This window comes from Leucopleurus acutus, assembly GCF_964270905.1.
Source record: "Leucopleurus acutus genome assembly, chromosome: 4".
NCBI classification, from domain to species: Eukaryota; Metazoa; Chordata; class Mammalia; order Artiodactyla; family Delphinidae; genus Leucopleurus; species Leucopleurus acutus.
In genome coordinates, this window is record NC_139146.1 from 19,335,370 (window position 1) to 19,358,192 (window position 22,823).

The following is a 22,823-nucleotide window of genomic DNA, read 5'->3' on the forward strand; positions in this document are numbered from 1 at the left end:
ATGTGTGTTTAAGAACAACATTTACCAAGTTCTTACTATGCTGTAGACACCGAGTTAAGTGTTTCATATGTACTGCCTCCTTCAATCTCCACAACTCTAGGTCAATATCATTATAATACTCCTATTTCAGAAACATAGGAGACAGTTAAAAAAACAAAAAAATGTGCCCAAGGTCACCAATCAGGTAGTAGTACAACTATTCTGTAGTCTAGAATTTTGAATATTTTCATTATTGCTGTTACTATATTCATCACCATGAAATTATACAATAAAAATAATAAATGAGTTGCATGTAAGGTGTTCTTCAGGCTTCCAAATGAAATAGGTAGATATTGACAAAAATATTTAAACTTACATGAAATACTACCAATAACAAAACTGTTTATTTAAAAAATGAATTCTGCTAAAATCCTTCAAATAAGATAAAAATAAAGCCTGCTTTTCTGAAATTCTATTAATTCATTAATTCAACAAATATAATTAAGTACTTAACATAAGCAAAATATTATGCTAGGTACTATGACAGATATAAATATATCTATAATATGGTGCCTACATTTTAGCAATTATACTCTAGTAGAATATAATCACCAAGATGCCTTGGCTACCATTTAAGCAAAATCCACAACATGGAAAGACAAGGAAATATACTCCAGAAATTAAATGTGAATTGGGTATGTAGTTTTCTATTTTATCTTCCCAAATCATTATTATTATTAGAAATTCACCAACTTGTTCATCGGAAACAGAATTTCCATTTAAGTCTGAAGAAGGGCTTGTTCGGTCACAAGGAAGATTATCATCAGAGACATCAGTATTATAGCCGCTGCCAGTTGGAGAATCAGAAGAATTATTGGATGTCAGCACTCCACCCCTTTCCGTGACATTAGCTTTACCCATAGTTCCAAAAGTATTATATAAAACAGCACCAGACTGTCTTCCTCCTATACAAATGAAAGAATTTATTTATTAAAAACACTGGGTGTCTCAATGCTGTACTCTGTCATATCCATAAAAATAAAAAATAAAAATCTCATGAAGATTTTTTTTCTCACCAAAACTTTGCCCTTATCTATAAAAGTGATATAATATTGCAATATCAGGTAAGGAATTATAGGCATATACACTACTATTATATATAACTAAGCCTAAAAGTCTTATACACAATTCAGCTTTCCTATTTTAATGTATTAGTCAGTAATGTAAAAGAAAATAAATACAAGTCAGTATCGCTGAATAAAGGATTTACAGTATTTTCATCGTATATGGCAAGGCTCTACTAATCAAAGATCCAGTTTCCAAAGATGCAAACTTCCAAAAGTTAAGAGGCTTTATATTTTATTTGAGAATTTTTTCTGAACTATGCACTGCTTTGCTCAGGCATTTTACATGTCTAGATGCTCTGCTAGTTTTGAATCACACAATAATTTCATTAAGCTCCACTTACGCAATTGGGATGGGGCACCCACTCCTAGTAAATAATCCCAGATGCCACACTTTCTGCTTGAATATGCTGATTCAGGTTATTGAAAGTCATGATTGTTCAAAACTTTTCAGCAGTGTGTGGCCAATTTGTTCCCCACTTAAGCAGAAATTTTTATAAAAAGCTTACCTTTTATGGTTAAGTTTTCAAGTCCACATTCAAACATTATCCATCCCCATTTTTCTTGGCTGGGACCTATTCGAGTTACATCTGGAACAGCCTGCTGATCAGTTTCATCCACAAAAGCAAACTCATCCAACTCTTCAAGAGTAAATAAAACTTTGGACTTCTCAAAGGGGATAGCAGTGATGGCACAGGTACCAATATCTATTATCAAAAGAAAACAAAATGACCATTTTTAAAGACAGAGGTTTGTATATTTTTTTAAAACAACAAATAATGTAAGCATGTGGCACAGTGGTTGTCTTAAAAGATAGTATTCTGTCAAAAAGAAAAATAAACAAATGAACCAACCAATTTCTAAAATAGCACTGCCTAATGTCATACTACTTAAAAAGTGCCATAATCATGTTGAAGTTAGAGGGAGAAAAGAAGATTCCATAATTAACAGATAAGTGCTCAGAGACAGGATAAATTCATTTCTGAGAGATTATAGGGTACTCTAAAAATCTAAACTTAAAAAGTTCCTGAATAATTCAGCTTCATAGTAAACTATTTTTAAATACTTTCTCATCATTTTACAAAATAAAAAAATTATTTTAATTAATTACCTAGCCTTAGGAAAAACATTATTTTCCAGGAAAACTATAGCTTTCACTCAAAGATTGCTTTATGCTAACATTTTATATAACAATTCATCACAGATATTGCCATAATTCCATCCCTTTCAATATGCAATATGGGAGCCAACATCCTGAGTGCCTGGCAGAGATTTTTAGTTTATCTTACTGTTTTTTCATTTCTTTCTCTGATTACAGCTAATGAATACAGAAAAGCAAAAAGAAGATAAAAAAAACACATGTAAATTTACCACCCAGAGATAACTTGTTTACGTCTGAACTAAGTTTTCTTCTAGCTCTTTAGAGATCATTTTACAAATCCAGCTTTGGTTCCCACCTTTCATGTAGCAGTCAACTATGATAATTTCCTCAGTTCATTAAAAATTCTTCAAAGATATTAAAAAGCACAGCCATGTCTATTATTCTTATTGCTGCTATATTTTACAGATCTGACTACCTGCTTCTGATACCACTATTAATTCTTTTTAACAAAGCTGTGCCTACAGGATGATTTTAAAAAGAAAGAAAGACTATAAAGATCATACTCTCTGTTCTACAGTGAGCAAACAGATACCATGAAGAAAACAGATGCGAGATAGAAGCAGTTTCTAATTTGGGGCCATACCACCCACCTTCCCACCAAAGTTTACCTTCCATCCTGCGTAGAATGTGAGTAATGAATAGTTAAATACTATGTGTTCAGTATATACAGAAATACCTTTCTCTTTCTTACATTGATAAAATACTCAAATTGTAGCAAACTTCAAAGGAAAAAAAATTATGTTTCCTTTTGCAAAATCCTCTTACATTTATACATGTCAAAGAAAAATATGTTGTAGACTCCTACCCGTTGTATCAAGACCCCTCAGTTGCCCATGAACTCGATGAATGTTTAACTTGGCTGCAATCTCTTTGCCTTTTTCCGCTCCAGCGTTTGATCTGAGAGATCCTGATGACTGAGGCTGCATCTTAGTGGCATGAACATACCTATCAAAATTTGATGTTCTACCAGGGTCTGCACTGTTTGAAGTCTCTTCAACCACACCTCTTTATGAAAAAAGAAAGAGTATGATGGTTAACATTTAAATAATACATAGTTCAGTAAAAACATTTAACTAGTATTTTTTTAAATCCACTATTTTAATTAAACCAATATTAATAACAAATTCTTCAGTGTTTACTAAAAGATAGTATGAATAAAAACAGTACAAACTTTTTAAAACCTACTTTGCTAATCTTAAAGTGAGATTTGAAATTCCAATACCAGTTCTGAGTTTTAACATTAGAATTTTCCGAAATGTATTAAAAGGATGGTTAAAGCTTGCTTTTACATCCAGCAAGATAGTCATGGCTCAAATTAATAAACTCTTTCTTACCTGTTCATACGAACTTGTGTAGCAATTCTGTCAAAACACAGTGCTACTAAGGAAACATGAGTCACACTTCTACTAGGAGCTGTACTCGGAGATTCTTCCACTGAGGCTTGTAGCAAACATAAGTTCACCTAACACACAAAATGTCACATATTTCAGAGTTGAAAAGTAAAAAGTGATCACTTAAACATAAGATATATAGGAAAATGAAAAACTGCCATTAGGAATGGCATATCTATGTGTATGAGAGTAATGAAGGAGAAGCTTATAAACTCTCATAAAATAATAATTAAATTCTTACTGGATCAATGTGAATTATTTTAGTAAATATTACCCAACATTCTGCTTAAGTAAACTATTTACATTACATTAAATGTTACATTAGATCATCAAGGAAATAAAATATATATTTTTGATATTACAATCTATTCTACCACCATTCAGTTTAGTAAATACAAAGGATAAAAACCACCAAAATATTCTCTTTCAGGAAAACTTGTTTAAATATTAAATTTTTACCTTTGGTATGCTAACATTAGCCTGAAGACCTTTAATTGTTACATTATCTTGCTTCATTGTAAGATTTGTCTGTGCTTGTCCTTGGTTAGTCATTCCTATGGTAGAATGTTCAGTTTTTGCTCCTCTAACATCCTGTTTGGAAGATAGCTAAAAAGATTGAAAGCGGAATTATTATTTCACAGACCTTTCGTAATTTCCATATCATCTACAACAGCAACTTGTTATTCACTGTGCTCCTTTATACCCATCTAGGTACCAGCTGCCATCTGGTTTAGCATTCCCAGGCTTAAAGTCCAAACCTTAGAAAAGCTAGAAAATAGACTGGCAGCCCCAGTGTTGAGAGAAGTGATACATGATAAAGCAAAATCAGCCTACATAAAAACATGTACTTGAGAACATATTTGGTTTCTGATAATTAGCTCCTTGTTGGCTGGGAATATTTTCAAATTTCTTTTTTGATTTGTACTCCTCTAGCCAAACTACCTATCACATGAAATGCCAATATATCTTGAATAACTGGATCACTAAAAACAATCAGCTTTACTTTCACCTTGCCTCTGGTCCATAGTCCAAATGCGACTCAGATACATCTGAAAGTCAAGTGGACAATCACTAGATGAGGATTAATCACCAGGATATGACTGCTAAGAACCTGGCTTTGTGACTAGGACCACAGTGTTAAGTAAAATATCGCACACCAGAAGACAGTGAGTGACTTGATTCACCGAGGTGAACAAAAATAACCTCAAAACTATTAAGATACAAGTTATCTAATCACAGAGGAAAGCCAAAATAATATGCAGATTTGCTTTCTTAGTAAATGAATGTACCACTCCTAAACAATACTCATTCACTCAGGACCAAAGCTCTTTAGGAAAGGCTTAGAATTAAACTACTTCCAAAATAAAAGAAAAAATAATGCTACATTTTAATAAATATTTTACTCCTCTTATGCTGTCTCTTATGGAGCCAATGACATATAAAGATTATTTAGAAATGTTCACGTATTCCAATTTAAATGACTAATAAAATTTTAGTATATTCAAATTTTTTTCAAGGTTGGATATTATGCACCTGTGAAGAATACTCAATTTGCCACACTCACTGAACAAAAGGTTCTTACATTTTCTGAGAAGGTAGTCTTGCTATTTTGGACAGCTTCCCTGAGGACTTTGACATGTAGATCATCCACAATTGCAGCTGGATGTCTAGTACTAGCACAATGAACCATGGCTTCAATATACCTGAGGGAAGAAAAACAGTATATGAAACATTTTAATATCACTTAGGATCTAGTTTATCTAATCTATCCCATTATGTTCCATTCTAGATTTTATTCTAAGATTCTTAGTTTTGTCTCCCTAGATAGACTATATCTCCTTGCAGGACAGACAATATATTATTTCCTCTTTATACCTTCATTAACCAGACAGTAGTAAGAATATCAAACTTAGTAATTAGTTCCTGGGTATTTGATAAATTTTATGCTTATCAGCCCAAAAGCAAAAAGTAGAAAATACAATGTAATATAACTATTATAATATTGCAATATATAATTATTTAGGCTGAAAAAGTAACAAATGATAACTGAAACATAGTCCTTTTAAAATACATTTTCATTTCTATTCAATCAAAATAGCCATCATCGTTCTTTTTCATGAAAATACTATATCACATACACTTATTATTTTATAAAATAGTAGTTGTAGTTTTAATCAAAATTAATACCTGTCTAAAGCTTCAGCCACTAGGGGAGTCAGAACAATATCAACGGTTCCTTTTACTTCAACTATGGCTGTCGTTCTGGTCTGAGAGACTGGTTGATCCAAAGTCCACTCTTCTGTTAATGTTTCATCATCTGTGTTATCAACAGCTTTCTTTTCCAGAGGAGTATATGGTGTACTATACAATTTAACAAGCAAAGTATATATTAAAAAGACCAGTATATATATGAAAAAAATAGAAGTTGGAGCTTCCTTAAGATGAGTGACCCTTAAACTTATACTTATTTCAACTAAAAATTTCATGAAATTGGACTAGATATTATATGTCCCAAATACTCTTCAAGGACAAGACAAATTAGGCAGTAAAATGCAAATTGTTCAAAGATGGTTAATATATCAAATGATAAAAAAAAATTTTGATATATTTACTTGGCAGGGCTCTACCAAAATATGAAAATTATAATACTGAATTCTTGTTAGTTCCCAATTTTAATATGCCAAGTTATGGTTTGCATAGTATGTCTAAAAGAAATGTTACTGACTACTTATACATGTAGGCAAAGCCATGAAAGACAACAGAGTTGAATTATTTGGGTCAATTTATTTAAAAAATAAAGACAACAGTCAAGTAAAGAGTGGTTATTCCTCAGAACGAACTCTCTGTATCTCATAATCAAGAAAGACTGACTTTAAACTTCAAAAGTATACAATTTTTACTTACTTTGAAGTTGATCCTGAAAGCTGCATTCCTCTGTCTAGTAAAGAGTTAGCTGTGAGCCCTTGTTTGATAACCTAGAATAATAGAAAACATTACTTATAGACTAGAATTTTAATATTAATTATTCTGTAATTTTATGCTATAAACTGATACTTGTGAATATCCAAATTACCTTGTTAATGTGATTTTGATATGTATGATATAAATATTTAACAAATTGAAAAAAATCACAGGAAATATTCAACTGGCAATTTCATTTTCTAATTATTCAGAAAAATGACAGAGTAGGGCTGTAAGGATTTAGCGAGAGTAGACTATACAACTAAAGCTTAAAAGCAAGTGCTTCAAATGTTTTTCCTCCATAGTTCCTCTTTAAATTGTGCTTTTCTTAGAAAAAGCTAATTTTAGAGTTTTGTAGCACAATCAACTTTTAAGTGGGAAAGAATCCCAGAGTAACATTAAATTATAGGAAAAGCTAGATTGTATTTTATATCCATAAAAGATAACAAATAAATAATGCACTTGAATAACCAAACTAAACCCCTTTAAATGCTAGCCTGTTATTTAGATTTAATGAAGAAAAATAACTTTCTTATGTTCTATTTTTGAAGTTGTTTAAAGATATGAATTCCTTGACTTATTTACTCCAGAGATTTGACTGCCTAATCAAACTAGATTTATTGAAATACTACAATAATTCTAACCTCTCACAGCAATTCTAACCTCTATTTTTCAGAGCAAGTGCAATTCAGTTTTATACTGGAACATTCATTTACCAACATATTTTCACGTGGAATAAAGAGAACATTTTAAAATGTTGGCATGGGTAACTTATCTTAGGCAAGATAAGAAATGGGCACAACCTTAAAATCAAAATTTTGTGACTCTCTGTTTCTTCTTCCTTCAATACATATTACTCAACTGCATTTATCTCTAAGGATATTTCACTCCACTTATCACATTTCCATCACTAGGTCCAAGCCCATCATCTCTTGCACAGGCTGCTGCGACAGCCTCCTAGGTGATCACCCCAATTCCTCCTTGCGTAATGACAATTCTGTTCCACTTGGTAGCCAAAGTACGTGAGATCACATCACATTTCCTTAAAGCTCTCATGAATTTCCCAATGAAATTAAAATTCTAACTACTGATACCCTGGTCTACAGGTCCTTAATGGCCTTGCCTTTGTTCAGGTCTCTAACCTCACCATGTGCAAAGCTCTCTGCTAACTCACTATGTCTCATGCACACTGACTTCTTTCCCACTTTAGAACTTCAGCAAGGCCGATGCCTGTGCCCTGAATATAGTATATAGTGCCCCTAAATCTTCCCTTCCTCAATTCCTCCTCATCCTTTAAGTTTCAGTTTAAATGTTACCTCCTGTGATTGACCTTTCATGTCAATACAAGCTAGGCAGCCCCACTCCCCATTATTCTCTATCCCAGAATCCTTTATCTTCATAACACTTCTGAATTTATAATCATATACTGTACTTATCCATTTATCTATTTACTGCCCATCTCTCACCCTAAACTATAAGCCCCATATCTGTTTCCCTCACCATTGAACATCAAATGACTGACACACAGTAGTATATAATAAATATCTGAATATAATATGAGAATATTAACATTTAGACACTTCAAACAAGTATATATGTACATGTTAGTATATACCACGAGATTTTTGAATTGTTAATCAGTTCCATAAGATTTTATATGCTCAATTTTGGTCTTTAAAATCATAAAAATTTCTCTTATAAATTTATAATTTTATAAAAATGTCTTCATATTGGATATTATCACTAAATTTATTTTGACCTATTTTTAGCTTTCCTAAAAAAACCAAAAAAGCTATTTACAGAATACATTACAGAAATGGACAATAATTAATTAATACTAAATTATAATATCTCAAATACCAAGTGTACAGAACTGGATTTGCATAGAAGCAGTTAAGGATTAATATAATAGAACACCAACAATTAAAAACTATTTCAAAATTTTACTTTTAAGACACAGAAAATATGAATTCACAGAGACATGATCCTAATCTTAGAATATAATGTTGACACAGACTATACGTTAATTGTTAATACTCTGACGATCAAATCTGAAACTATTCCTTAATTTTATATGCTTAAATTTATAATACTCATCAATAAACCTGAGGCCTACTGTCGTACATGAAGCCATGACTTCAGGAATTTTATCTTTCAGAAAAGTAGCGAAATGACTGAGAGAGTCATTTTTTAAATATCTTAAAAATCAATTTTCCTACATAAATTTATCAGTGGAAATTAATGATTTGGCTTCTACCTTAAAAGTTGGAACAGAAAGCTGTTCAAATGATGATGAGCTTTCTTCACTGGTTGGTGTATCCAGATCGAGGGGGCGATGCAATGAGGACTTAGAGGTTCTTTTGTTGGTTGGATGCTTCACTGACCAATTAATTACTTGGAATTGTGTAAGGTAAGTCTGATAGCAATTCATCACAGGTTGCTGAGAAGTAATCTGTTCGCTCTCTACTGTTTTCTCACTTTCTACAACATACAGATGCTCTATAACATCATCCTCTCCACCTAATGCAGAAACAAAGGAAGCCTGGGAAGGATGAGTTTTGAATGGCAGAGTCCGAGGATCCTGAATGCTTTCTCCATGGCCAGTAAGTGGTCCTTCAACACTGTGATATATGGAACCCCTACTGTAGTCAATCTGCTGGGCTTGCTTTTTCTTCTTTTTTCTACCTGGATAAGTTCCAGGGCCTTCGTCACTGCTAATGGGCTCAAATTCTTCAGCTGCAGAAAAGTAAGCTTCACTATCAGCCATTGACATGCTGGAATCCATTGATCGATATTGATGAAATGAATTAGAGTCTGCTGATGGTGTGTATGGAAATGAACCGAAACTTCTTCTCTGCTTTGGTGAGTCTAGTACATTTTCATCACTTCGGGAGACATCACTACTAAACTGGACTCCAACCGTAACAGGCTGCTTGTCCCCATAAAAGGCAGCAGTAAGGCTCTTGGTACTTCCAAGTCGGGTGGAACATACAGAGGCTTGTCGTTTCAAGGGAGATCTCAGAGGAGACTGACCTACTGACTTATCCTGAGTATTAGGAGACACAGGGCTATTTCCTGAAATTTCTGTAGGAATGCTAAAACAGAAACAAAAACTATTAACATATACTGCACACCATATAATTTAAGTATAAATAGAAGTACTTATAAAATCCTTTCTGTATATATTAATCATTTATTTTACAAATAAAGGAAGTTGTAAGCTTTTACAATAAAATATCCATACAAAGTAACAAAACAGTACAATATATGCTCCTACCCCACAGAGTTCCCAAAAAAAATTGAGGCAACTTAAAACACAATAAAAATTTAAAGAAACCCAGAGTATAACCCAGAGTATAATCTTCTGTCCATAATCCATGAACACTAATGCACTTATAAGTTTTTTTTCCCACATCCTTTAAAAGTTTATGTAACAAAATATACCAGGGGCCTTTGATTAAATGAGAGGAAATGAGAGAGGGAGAAGTCACAGATAACCCCAATATTTCTGACTTCAGCAACTGATATGCTAGTGCCATTTACTGAGGCACAACAAGTTGAACATGATAGGCACAAGATCATTTTTTAATATGTTGAGTTTGAGCCCTCCATGAAACATCAAGAAGGTAGCTAGGTTCACAGGGACAAAGGTTTTGGATGGAGTTTTTAACATTTATAAGATGTTAGCTACAGATCATAATTGAAGCCAAACAGTTACTAAGACTGCCTAGGGAAACAGTATAGAGTCAGTGGAGAAAAGGGTACATAACAGTCTTAAGGGATAATGACATTTAACAAATGGCAGGCTGTAAGGGGAAGAGAAAGAAGGGGAGGGAAAAAAAATGGAGGACTTGGAAATAGAGACGGAGAAGGAAAAGCCAAGGAGATGGGAGGAAAATCTGAAATGTGCTATCAAGTCGAGAGGAAAGTGTATTTCAAGAAGCAAGTAATCAACTAGGGGCCAAAAGAAGGACCAAAAAATATTCAACACACTGGAAGGATAATATCCAAATGTTAACAATGGTTCACTCTCAGTGGTGGGATGACAAGAAATATTCATTTTTCTTATACTTTTCTGTATTTTCCTAACATCTGGAATGAATGTATATGTATTACTTTTGTAATCAGAAAAACAACAGCAAATGGACATTTAAAAATAAGTTCAGGAGGAGAAAAAATTCTCTACAACAGGTGAGTTGAGAGGAGAGAAGTTTTTCTTGCCACAGTTTTAAGCACTTGTAATCCTACGATCAGGTTTCTAAATCTAATTGAATACTGACCTCACTTGGCCATCATCTCTTTTCGTACCATGCAAGAATTCTTTTTGAACCAAATGATTATCGGCAACAGAAGAGGGACTTTCCTTTTCACCAGCCAATAGAGGCTGTGCAGCACTAGAACTACTATTCTCTTCTGAAGAAGAGGATGAGCTATGAGATCGCAATGGTACTTGAAGACTAAGGTGCTGAGTTTTTCTCTCTACTTCTATTCCCACTGATTTGTTTTCCCATTCTTTCCTCTTCATGCCATTCACATTACCTAAACAAACAAAAAAGTGAGTTACATAAACATAATAATTTCAAAAGCAATCTATGAAAAATATGATAACTTAATCCAATTCCCTGTTTTTAAGTATATAATCATTTTTAAAAAGCACAAGTAACTAATTTCACATAGCAATATGCTAAACACTACAGAAAGATATCAACATAAGTATGAATCCAGAGTCCATACACAGTGAATTTTCTTTTTTTAAGCTATTTATATGAAAATTTTCCAACTTAGAAAACTTTCAAGAGTGGTAACCAAGCCATCAAAGATATTTTACTCGAAATTACCTATCTTAAACACTCTGCCCCCATTTGCTCTATTTTTATAAAGACATATTTTTGGAACCATCTGAGAGTAATTTGCAGATGTAGTAGGCTTTTACCCTAAATACTTAAAGGTTTATTTCCTAAGAATAATAAAAAAACACAGTATAATTATCAACTTGGTATATTTGGTGTTTATACCATACTGTTATCTAGTCTACCACATGCTTTCCAATTTTCTCAAATGACCCAATAATGTCCTTTAAAGCACTTCTGCCCTCTCCAGTATAGGATCCAATCTAGGTCTGTATATTATTACATTTAGTTGTCATGTTTTCTTTAATCTGGAACATTTTCTCAGCCTTTTATAAGAGCCCTGTGATGTGTTATGTAAATTGGGGGTGGAGAGGGATAAAAGGAGAATTCTATAGCTGCTTAGATCCAAAAAATAACTACTGCCCTACTTCCCCTCTTCTCCAGCCATCCTTGTGCTACTCAAGAAAGAAGAACATACTAGTAGGAGAAAACATCTCTCCAAGCAGAAGGCACTTCTACACGGAACTTAAGCAGTAAGAAGACTTAAGAACTTACAGTATAAGTAATATTATTTGCTTCTACCACCACAAATGTAAAAATCCAACAGAAGTCAAAAGAAAAATGGGTTTGAGTCATTTCTAAGTGATAGGAAACTAGTGTTCACTGACCTTCCAAGGAAATTCTTTGGTTCCATTGATATGCCCTCCTTGATTCTATCCTGACACTGTACATCTATATGTGGCTCCTGGAATACACAGGGACTAATTCCAATCTTCCTTGCACAAGAAACTTATGGCAATTTACCAATTACAGCTCATTCCTGAGAAAATCACTAGGAGACACAGACACTCCCTATTACACGGTATAAGAACTAAAATGAGGTTTCTTTTGTTTACTCTTAGAGAAATTGCTATTTTCTCCCTTTTATACCATATGTAAATTCCCTGTAGATTTTCTTCCTTGAGTTTGCGATAGTTAAATTTTGATCTGCAGATCAGAAAATCAAACAACGTCTTTATAAATAGTGCCAGCTCTAGTAGGGTGGAAAGAACTAAAGTGGTTTCGATGACTGTAATTCTAGTTTATGCTCAGCCATATACATGACTTTTTGAGTTCATGCAACTCAGCCTCAGTGATGACCTCAGTTACTTCACCATGTACAGGGAAAATAAAGAACTCACACGGTAGTTTGTGGATGAAATAAGAAATGCCTGTGAACACCTTTAAAAACAAACATTATTCAAAAGTAAGAAAGTAATATTATAAGAAGACAGCTAAGTAAATTTTATTTCATATGTTTCTTGACCTTTAAATGTCAAGAAGTTTTGGTGTTTGCTGATTTTATAAGATAATCTGCTCTTTATTCTAGTAAAACTGCTGAAGTCAAGTAATCTTAAAATAACATGTACAACTTTATTAATATTCAGTGAAATATCATTTAAACAAGAATTTGGCATATGTAGTAGTCTAGCTCTTTCCTCTAAGAGCTCCTTACACATGAAAATCAATCCAATAAATTCTTAAAGTTAAAACTACTTCTTTTCTATCTTTGTCTACTGACAAAAGGCAGAGCTAAGTTAATGTTTCTGAATGGATCAAGGAAAAATAGCTAAATACTGGTGAGATATCAAGACTTTTCTACATTTCACTTCTTGACAGCATGGCAACTTAAGCAGTAAGTATTGCACTTAATTGTAGGAATACACAACTAAGAAACACAAAGGAAAATGCATTTCTGAAGTCTTTGGAGAAAAGATGCTAGATAAATATAAATCCAGTATGCCTAAAGCCACCATTCACTGTTCATATCAAACTCATGTATTTGCAAAGCTATCCTACAGGCTCTAAAACCAAATTTCTCTTCTTGACATGTACAGTTTTAGTAAGAAGAATATTTTGCAAAAGTAGTGAATAAAATGAGGGCCAATAGTATAAATATTTCTATGGATAAGTTTTTCCTATAAAGGTAAGCTGGTAAAACAATCATTACCTCAAAGCATAGCTATTCCTAAGTATATTTCTGGAATCTGGATTCTAGGGAAATAATGATATATAAGGAAATATTTAGAATAAGTTGGGCTAGGAAAAATCACCCATGTTAACCACAGAAGATCTGAATAGTAAATCTACTTTTGCCTTGTGCAACTCTGAAAAACTCACTAGTCTTATCTGGTTAGAGTTAATCACCTGCAAAACAAAGACAGATTATACTAAACCCTATGTGTAAGACTGCTCAAAAAACTAAGTTGAACAAAGTAACACTGAACTTCTCTCAGAATGGCATAGGGATGAAGATAATAAAAGATTAACACAAGTGACAACACATTACCATCTACAATTTTGGGAACTTCTTTAGTAATGATCCATTCTCCAGGCTGTAGCAGAGACTGTCCATAATACATATCAGACTCTGCACTCGTGCTTGAAAATGCAGAGCTACTGGAAGGTGTCAACTCTTCAAGTCTGAAGAAATCTAGGCCAGTTACTGTGCCGCCGAAGAATCTGCAGCCACCAAGACAACCACACTTGTTCCTACACCTCTTATTCTTCAGGGTATCATCTGGCCACAAAAACCACAACCTAAACAAAACCCAAAATGAAACAAACAACATAACAAAAAATCATTAAGAAATCAGAAACTTTTGAGCAGATAATCAATTAAATATAACTGTTAATGTTTTCAAAGAAGTTTGTTTTTACAATGGACTATCTTTTTAATTATTTTGCCTTTCTTAAAAAAAAGGTCTCACCATGGTGAGATGAAAATAGGTAGGAACAATAATGAGAAATAGAGCATATGTTAAAAAAAAACAAAGAGCTAAAAAAGAAGCATATATATAAAAATTAGACATTTAAATCCAGTTTAAAGACAGCAGTAAACATTCTCAAAAGAACTAAAAATTTAAACATTAATCTAAAAAATAGCCAAGGGACTTCCCTCGTGGTGCAGTGGTTAAGAATCTGCCTGCCAGTGCAGGGGACACGGGTTCGAGCCCTGGTCCGGGAAGATCCCACATGCTGCGGAGTAACTAAGCCCTTGCACCACAACTACTGAGCCCGTGTGCTGCAACTACTGAAGCCCGCGCACGTAGAGCCTGTGATCCACAACAAGAGAAGCCACTGCAATGAGAAGCCCATGCACCGCAACGAAGAAAAGCAGCAACGAAGACCCAACACAGCCAAAAATAAATAAAATTTTAAAAAATGAATAAAAATTTAAAAAATAGACAAAACTATTACTATAGATTATGCTTAATAGATTATTATCTTTAGCATTTCAGAGCCTATTTCTAGTACACCAAAATGTTATAAATATGGGGCAAGTAAAAAATTATTTCTCAATAAAATCAAAATAATGCACCATTCTATATTTTAGGAAAAAAAATTGTAATGATTTTGTAATAAGGACTCTGAATAAAGTATTGAGAATTAAGACAATAAGATGTCTACAAAATTCTGTAAAACGTCTGTAAAATTCTTCAAGCTCTGTGAGTGAGCCCCACAGAAAACTGTCAGCATTTATTAACTCCCCTTTCTTAAAAAATATTATATAAGTCTGGGAAATATATCTTTATTTTTTTTTTACTTTAATAAAACCTCATATTAACAGTCCATTTTTCTAAGCATTTCCACATGCATTATCTCACTGGATCCTCAGGGCTCTCATAGGAAGACAGAATAGGTATTGCATTTTCACTTTACATTCATTCATTTATATTTCCTGAACATATCTACTGTGTGCCTTGTATTGTGCTAGGCAAAACTGACATAGCCTTATCCGTGTGAAGTTTACAGTACAGAGGCAAAGACAGGCCACAAATAAGAATATCTAATCATAAATTACAGTAAATGCCCTGAGGAAAAGAACAGGGTGTTGTGACAAAGAAAATGTACGTAACCTTTCAAAAAATAATATTTGAGATATGAAAAATAAGATGGAATAAATATATCAAGCTAGAAGTGAAGAAATTAATATATCAAATTAGAAGAGGAACATCCATCTAGAGAAGACAGAAGGAAAAATATGTATAACATATGTAAAGCACCTGATGCAAAATCTGGAATATAGAAGTTGTACAACAAATGTAAGCTCCCCTTCCTGTCTTTATATAAACCAATGTGCTAGTTCTCAAACTTCAGCTTGCATTAGAATCACCGGGAGGGCTTATTAAAATATGGAGAGCTAGGCTCCACCTCCAGAGTTACTGATTGAGGTCTGGGAAGGCCTGATTACTAACAAGTTCCAAGGAGGCCTTGGTGCAGGTGGTTTAGGAACTATACTTTTCAGAAATACTAATCGAATGAAACTAATGGTCTGGGAGTCCAGTAACTTTTCCAGTTTTATCAGAAATGAATACACTTACTCCCCAAAACTCCTGGGAGTCAAATATGCACTAAGGCAGCCAAAGCAGAAGATCAATGAGCTACCATGTAGGGAGAAGCAATTCACCACGGGCCCTAAACAGCCCTACCTGTTCTTGCTGGATATGCCAAGAATGCAAGGCTCTGACCAGGCCATTTCTCAGGATTGTGCTGATAGTAAGCAATCTTAAGGGATGAGGTAATGTCTCACCCTGGAAAAGAGCAGGCTTGCTTCCACTTATTATAAAAGTAGAATTTTTATTCTTAGGTAGAATCCCTAAGCTCAGTGTGCCTCTTCTATAATGCATCCCACTATGTGTAAACATCCATCATGGGTCTTTTCTGACACCCCCATGGGACTCAGGGATAGGGGTACCAGGTTTAGCAAATAAAAATACAAATAAAAATAAGTTTGTCCTATGCAATATGTGGGGTGTACTTATACTAAAAAGTTATTTGTTGTTTATCTGAAACAATTGTAACTGTGCATCCTGTATTTTATCTGGCAATCCTACTTGGAGGGCACAGGGAACCGATGCAAACATTTTTGACTCTGGCTAGCGCTTTTGCTGTGAGTAATAAAGTCTTCTGTCTCTTACCAGGTTTCTTATATCTTCTGGCAGCACTCAGGAAACTGTGGCAGGATAATTTGTCAGCTTGTAAGTAGGATAAAATCTCAAACTCTTCACAATTCTGAACAAACCACAGCACTGAAACTAACCTAAATGAGGCCCTAAATCACATGAAGCCACCTCCTTAGCTTCACTAATACTTTGTACTACCACCTGACCTATCAGAACAGGCACTGGGTTCGTACTCACTGGCTTCCTGAGCAATAATTAACAAAGAAACCAAAGTTTCTTTAAACAATATTCTCCACACATGAGTTTTCGTACTTAGATTTACAAGATATCAACATCTTAAATAAACCTAAAAGATTAATGTAATCCCAAGAAAAACCTCAAAGGGATTTCTTTTAACTAGAAAAACAGTTCTTTGGGAAAAGTTAATAGATGAAAATATTTAAACATTTTGTGAAATGAGTATGTGTTAGGTATTAATTTTTCCTCTATATTTGAATAGATATTTGCAGAAAAATCTATTTACATCCTTCGCTGTATTAATGCACACACGCCATTAAAAATCCAGATGGTTTAGAGTTTTTCCTCTATATCTGAATAGATATTTGCAGAAAGATCTATTTACATCCTTGGCTGTATTAATGCACACACGCCATTAAAAATCCAGATGGTTTAGAGTTTTTCCTCTATATCTGAATAGATATTTGCAGAAAGATCTATTTACATTCTTGACTGTATTAATACACACACACCATAAAAAGTCCAGATGGTGTGTATTAATGCACATACACCATAAAAAAATCAAGATGGTTAGGAACAGAAAAAAATAAGAAAGTACAGGGGTCACGCGATTACTAGCAAAAAGAGTGTTCTCAAATTAGTACAAGAAATTACAAAAGGGAAAGGTTAACATATTTGAATACATAAGAATTAAAATCTGTTTAACGTAAGAATAAAAAAGTAAAAGAAACAAACTGCAAAATATTAGCACCAGGGATCAGAAAAGGGCGATAATCTATAAAGAGCTCTTAAAAATTGGTAAGAAATATACCAAGATCCCAATAAATGAATGTATGTAGAATACTAGCAGGCAATTCACAAATGAGGAAATAAAAATAGCCAATAAATATTTGAAAAAAAGTATTAAACTCAAATAAATGCAAAATAAAGCAAAGAGATACCACCTTTCAGTTATTATAAAACATTCAAAGGGTAGCAAAGGTGCAGTAAGACAGAGACTCTCCTAAAAAGCCGCTGGGAATATAAAATGAAATAATCTTTCTAGGAAGTAGTTTGGGAATGCATATAAAAAGCTCAGTTTTTAACACAGTCATACAACCTTTTAAGGAAGCTATTTAAAGGAAATACCCAGAAATCCTGGGAAAAGCTTTGATGTATAATGAAAGATTTAGAAACAATCTACGTATTTAATGTAAGGGCAATGGCTAAGTAAAGCACAATATACCTTTTTGATGGGTGCATTGTCACTTGTTTAAAAGGAGCTTTATCTGTCCACAGCTTGCAGACGCCAGCCTCCTGACCCAGCAAAAACAAGCTGCCCAAGGGCTGCAGCCAACGAAGAACCCACAGCCTCCCCAGTCTCCTCCCTTCTCTCCTCTGTACTCTCCTCTCCTCTGTTCTCCAGACTTGCCTACGGTTTGCCACAGTTTGCTTGTCTTGAACTGCAATTCTTTGCTATTCCCAAAAAAACTCATTTTGCTGGTAAAAACAAACCAAAAAACGGGCTCTTTTGTTTTTTTTAAGGGCAACATTACGTACATGCAGGATTTTTAAATGTAAATACAGGATGATTTCAAGTATAAGAAAAATACACTAAAAATACTGGAAAGAAATGTAACAAATTCATTGTAATAGGGCTATAATTATTTTCCTTTATTTCTGAATAGTTTTCTCTATTTTTAAAATAAGCTTTATAAACTTTAGAAGGGAAGAGATGGGGATGGAAAAAGTCATACTATCATTTTAAACAGATGTAATTCAGCAAGAAGCTTTGGCAACTTTTTAAAAAGCAGATATAATCATTTCTTAAGGTTTAGGTACTCTTCCCTGCAGTTGTGAAGGCCTACAAAAGAAGTTTTGTAGAATAAATGGTGATTAGTAATGGTGTTTTCTAGGAATGACATATTGGAAGTGGAGGGCTGTGGTGAGAGAGAAGGGAGTGTAGTGCTTTACAAAATGTTATTTGGGGGCCAGTAATTTATATTTGTTTCACTGTTGATCTACACAGCAGCATGGGCTTAGAAACATATCAAAAAATAATGTATTTTTCCAGCAACCACACCATCATCAGATGATATATACAATGTGATTACTTAAATATAAAATCTTTATTTATTCATTGAGGTATACCCAGCACAATCACATTCAGTCTTTATTTTAGACATTCTTATTCCATTCTTAACAGTAGAATTTCCTCTATAATTATCTAGTAATTTTCATCTGAACTTGAGACTATTACCATTCCTAAATTTCACTTACCTCTTAGTTCTGGTATCATGAGTTTCTAAGAAATGTCTTTGCGCCTCATGTTTAGAATGATGATCAGCAGCTAATGCAATATCAACAGTAATAAGTCCTAAGTTGGCTGACCCAGCTTCAAGCCAGTAGGCCCTCCGTAGTACTGCAGGCTGAAGCCCAACTCTGGAATTATTCAATTGTTCAATGTACTGTCTCACTTGAAAATCCTGAATTGCAGCACTTATTCCTTCCCCAACCGACTGATTGTGGAGATTACAGTTTGCAACCCGAATTGCACCCATCTAAAGTTGAATGAAGAAAATGAAACAAAACTGTAGTTTCTGTATTTTTAAGCAACTTACAGTAAACTATAGAATAAGTAATTATTTCAAATTGCATGAAATATAGAGGAAGAAAAGAAAGGGAAAGGAAAAAAGAGAAAGGGGAAATAGAAAAGATAAATGCAACAGAATAAAAATAAACATTCAATTTAAAAAAGAGGATAAAAGGAAAAGAACATAATTCCAAAGGAAAATGAGACATGGAGGAAAGAAAAGTTAGAAGAGTAGTAAGTAATGAAATCACAGAATCTTAACAAGGCTTGATTTTAAACAGTAACCAGTAAGCAGCAGTGGCAAACAAATGTTCCCAGGAGCCAGACAGGAAATATAAATGAATAAAACCTAAAGGAATTCAAAATTAAATCTTTTAAAAACATTACTAATTTATGTTCCTGCCATATAAGCACGCTACCAGTTTATATCCCTGCCATAAAGCAAGGTTATAATAATTCAGTTAGAGTAAAAAAGTAGTGAAAGTGTGCCTTTAAAAATTAAGACTGGAAGAGAACACAGATGGTATAAAATAGAAAGCTATCTCCTAGAATTCTGTACTGTTCTGCGAGATGGCAAACTATAAATATGTGTTTTATTTCAAGAAATGGAGGTTTGGTTTGGCAAAAAGGAAAAAGAATTACACTGGCCAAGAAATAGACAAATGTGTACCTTTATATTTGTAGCACAGCCATGCTCCACAATATAAATATCAGCTCCATCTACTGCTAAACGAGTCATAGTATACTTCAAATCATCTGAAGTTGGACAAGGCCCAGGAATACAACTCAACTAAAATGAAATGGATTGAACATTTAATTCTTCACCATCAATTCATTATTTTGATACATAAATCTGCTTATTTAAATAAACACAAGTCTTGTTACATGTACATTTTAAAATATCAATTAAATTTAACTTTTTTATAATGATAAATTATATATTTATAATTAGATATATTTATAATGATAAAATAATCAGCAATTAAAGTCTTGCCAATTAGAAAACTAATAAGCAAACATGTGTCACTTTCATTCAAAAGTGGCATGTGGCAATACTATACTGACAGAATACATATAAAACTTGTTATTGAAACTCAAAAAGAACAACCAAAGGAAACTGATAAACAACTTCACAGGTTTATACGGACTGTATAGGAGTTTAAAGTTGTAAGTTTTTCTTAAGAGTATTTCATATTCCATTCACATGCACATTTTTACACACATCCACAAATATATGAACTATAAGTGTTATGATGATATCTAGGAAAATCCACACAAATTTATTTTTGTTTTACTCCTAAAACATAGATTTGGTCATGATTAGGTTAGAAGATAACATACATATCCCCAACTTCAATGAACTTCTTTGGGAAATGGCAGCCCTGAATAAATTACCAGCCCAACAGCTTGTACTCTGCTCATCAGTGGCAGAGCCAGGACTAGAAGGCAGGTGTCTTGTATGACAGTTGGTGCTCTATACTAATATATTTCCTCCACACGAAATAGACCTTAAAAAAAATCTGACCTAAAATGACAGAAAGAATATCAGTGGATGTGTGGAATAGTGTCTGACTGAGAAGGGTCACAAAGGAATTTCCTAAGGTGATAGAAATGTTCTAGATCTTCATTGGTGGTAAGGGTTACACCAGTATATATAACTTTTCTCAAAACTCAAACTTAAAAAGGGTGAATTTATTGTATGTAAATTATGCCTCAATGAAGTTGATTTTTTAAAATTATAATACAACTTAAAAGCTCTGAGTATTAGTAGGAAAAAAAAAAGAGGGAGGAGATACCTACAAGTATGTACAAATTATTGGTAAGAAACTAATGACTACAGAACCAACTCCCTGGAGCCTGGCATTGCGTTTATAACAAGAAAATAAATAATTTTATCACCAATTACAGCTGTTTCCTTTATTGATGGTAAATTAGCACAGGTTACAGATTTTCTTGGACATAAAATTAAAAGCAGAATGAATTACTTCCAACTCACAGTAATATAATAGCAAACATACAGTTTGTATAACAAAAGAAAAAAGAAAGGAAAGACACATAGAAAAGAAACTAGAAAGAAAAACTAAACTCTTAGCAATGGCTATCTCTATGTTGTAGAATTAGGGTAAGTTATTTTTCTGTTTTGAAACTACAATGTTTTCCAGGTTTTCTCAAAGGAGCATACTTAAAAAATGTTCCCCACCCTAAATGCATAAGGAACAGTGCTTACTACAAAATAACACTCTGCATCTCTCTGCCCCTGTACATGATTTTAGGAATTACTATCTACTTTTTACAACCCTCTTGAAGGTACTGTAATGACCCTTAGTTGCGGTAGTGCAATGCGGTAGAAAGAGTGTAAGATCTGGAGTCAGGAAACTTGGCAAATGCCCAACATTGCTAATCATGTTAAAGGAGAATATGTATGTTCCAGAAGGGTCTGCAAACAATGCCATGTAAGGAATTTAACCTTCTTCCTCCAATTTCTAAACCTTCTACATAAACACACGTCCATATCCCAAAGAGTTAGTATAATAATGCAGTAAGAGATAAGACATAATTTTATAATATCTCCATTTATTTATGAATGTATGTTTTAATAATTACCTCATATTTTAAATATTTACAACTAAATAACAAGTGGCTATAAATGTTCAAAATAACTTTAGTAATTGAAAAAACTGAACTTTGGTGTTTACTTGATGCTATGTACAGTTGATTTAAAGCTGATATCTCTTTCACTTCGAAAAAAGCCATAAATGTTTATAATACTGCTAACATATCTGTTAACATACCTTGGATTCACAGAACCGACGATCAATTCCATGCTGACATACTATTACTGATTTTGGTCTTTCCAGTTCATACTCCCGACATACGACATGAAAAACAAATGTCTGTCCCCACTCCAAGAGACAAGCCAGCTGCAAATAAGCCATGACAGGTTGACAACACTGTTAGCATTCTAAACAATTGTTCAGAGTTTAAAATCTTATCAAGAATATTAATACAGCTTGAAAGAATCCAAAGAGTGGATTCTACTTGTTAACCAATATCATTTTTCTACCTTGACATCATTTATAAGCTTGTGTTACTTTTCATTTGTGAATGACAAAATGCATTGCCAAAATGAAAACTCATTTCAACTAAAAAATTCAACTTCAGCAACCTCTAAAGCAAGTATTTTTTTTCAAGGTTATATCTTTCTTCTTATATGATTAATCGGAATCCTCTGCACAGAAAAGCACCTAAAATTCTCTACCTAATAATAAACCAAGCTTTGAAGTGAAATTTATATCTATTAAGCTACAATTTTAGAAAATCAGGTATTCTGAAGATTGAAGAACTTTTATGAATAGAAGTTTAAGTAAGTATATATCAATTTTTCATCAAATATTGAGTTTAAGAAAAAACCTTAATTTTATAATTAGTTAGTTTACAATAAACACTGAGACAGGGGTATACACGGTATTATCCCCCCCCCCCAAAAAAAAAGTACATATCTTGAACTCTCAGAAAACATGAATTTCACTTTTAAAACATACAAAGAATGGAATAAACACTAAAAGCACGTATGGATTCATGAACCTTGCAGGAAACAGTG

At 33.4% G+C, this 22,823-nt stretch overlaps 1 protein-coding gene across 6 annotated transcripts in view; it reads right to left on the reverse strand.

Annotated features, from left to right (window-relative positions):
• BLTP1 (bridge-like lipid transfer protein family member 1) overlaps positions 1 to 22,823 on the reverse strand; it is a 212,003-nt gene that overhangs the window by 96,667 nt on the left and 92,513 nt on the right. For all 6 annotated transcript variants that reach the window (XM_082837740.1, XM_082837741.1, XM_082837744.1 and 3 more), the window contains 14 exons: positions 22,015 to 22,143; positions 19,893 to 20,012; positions 18,910 to 19,190; positions 13,797 to 14,047; positions 10,898 to 11,156; positions 8,875 to 9,712; positions 6,561 to 6,631; positions 5,844 to 6,017; positions 5,239 to 5,359; positions 4,116 to 4,262; positions 3,600 to 3,727; positions 3,071 to 3,270; positions 1,613 to 1,810; positions 733 to 944 (listed from right to left, as the gene is read on the reverse strand). In XM_082837740.1, the coding sequence (XP_082693866.1) occupies positions 733 to 944; positions 1,613 to 1,810; positions 3,071 to 3,270; positions 3,600 to 3,727; positions 4,116 to 4,262; positions 5,239 to 5,359; positions 5,844 to 6,017; positions 6,561 to 6,631; positions 8,875 to 9,712; positions 10,898 to 11,156; positions 13,797 to 14,047; positions 18,910 to 19,190; positions 19,893 to 20,012; positions 22,015 to 22,143 (3,129 nt within the window). The remainder of the gene's footprint in view (positions 1 to 732; positions 945 to 1,612; positions 1,811 to 3,070; positions 3,271 to 3,599; positions 3,728 to 4,115; positions 4,263 to 5,238; positions 5,360 to 5,843; positions 6,018 to 6,560; positions 6,632 to 8,874; positions 9,713 to 10,897; positions 11,157 to 13,796; positions 14,048 to 18,909; positions 19,191 to 19,892; positions 20,013 to 22,014; positions 22,144 to 22,823) is intronic.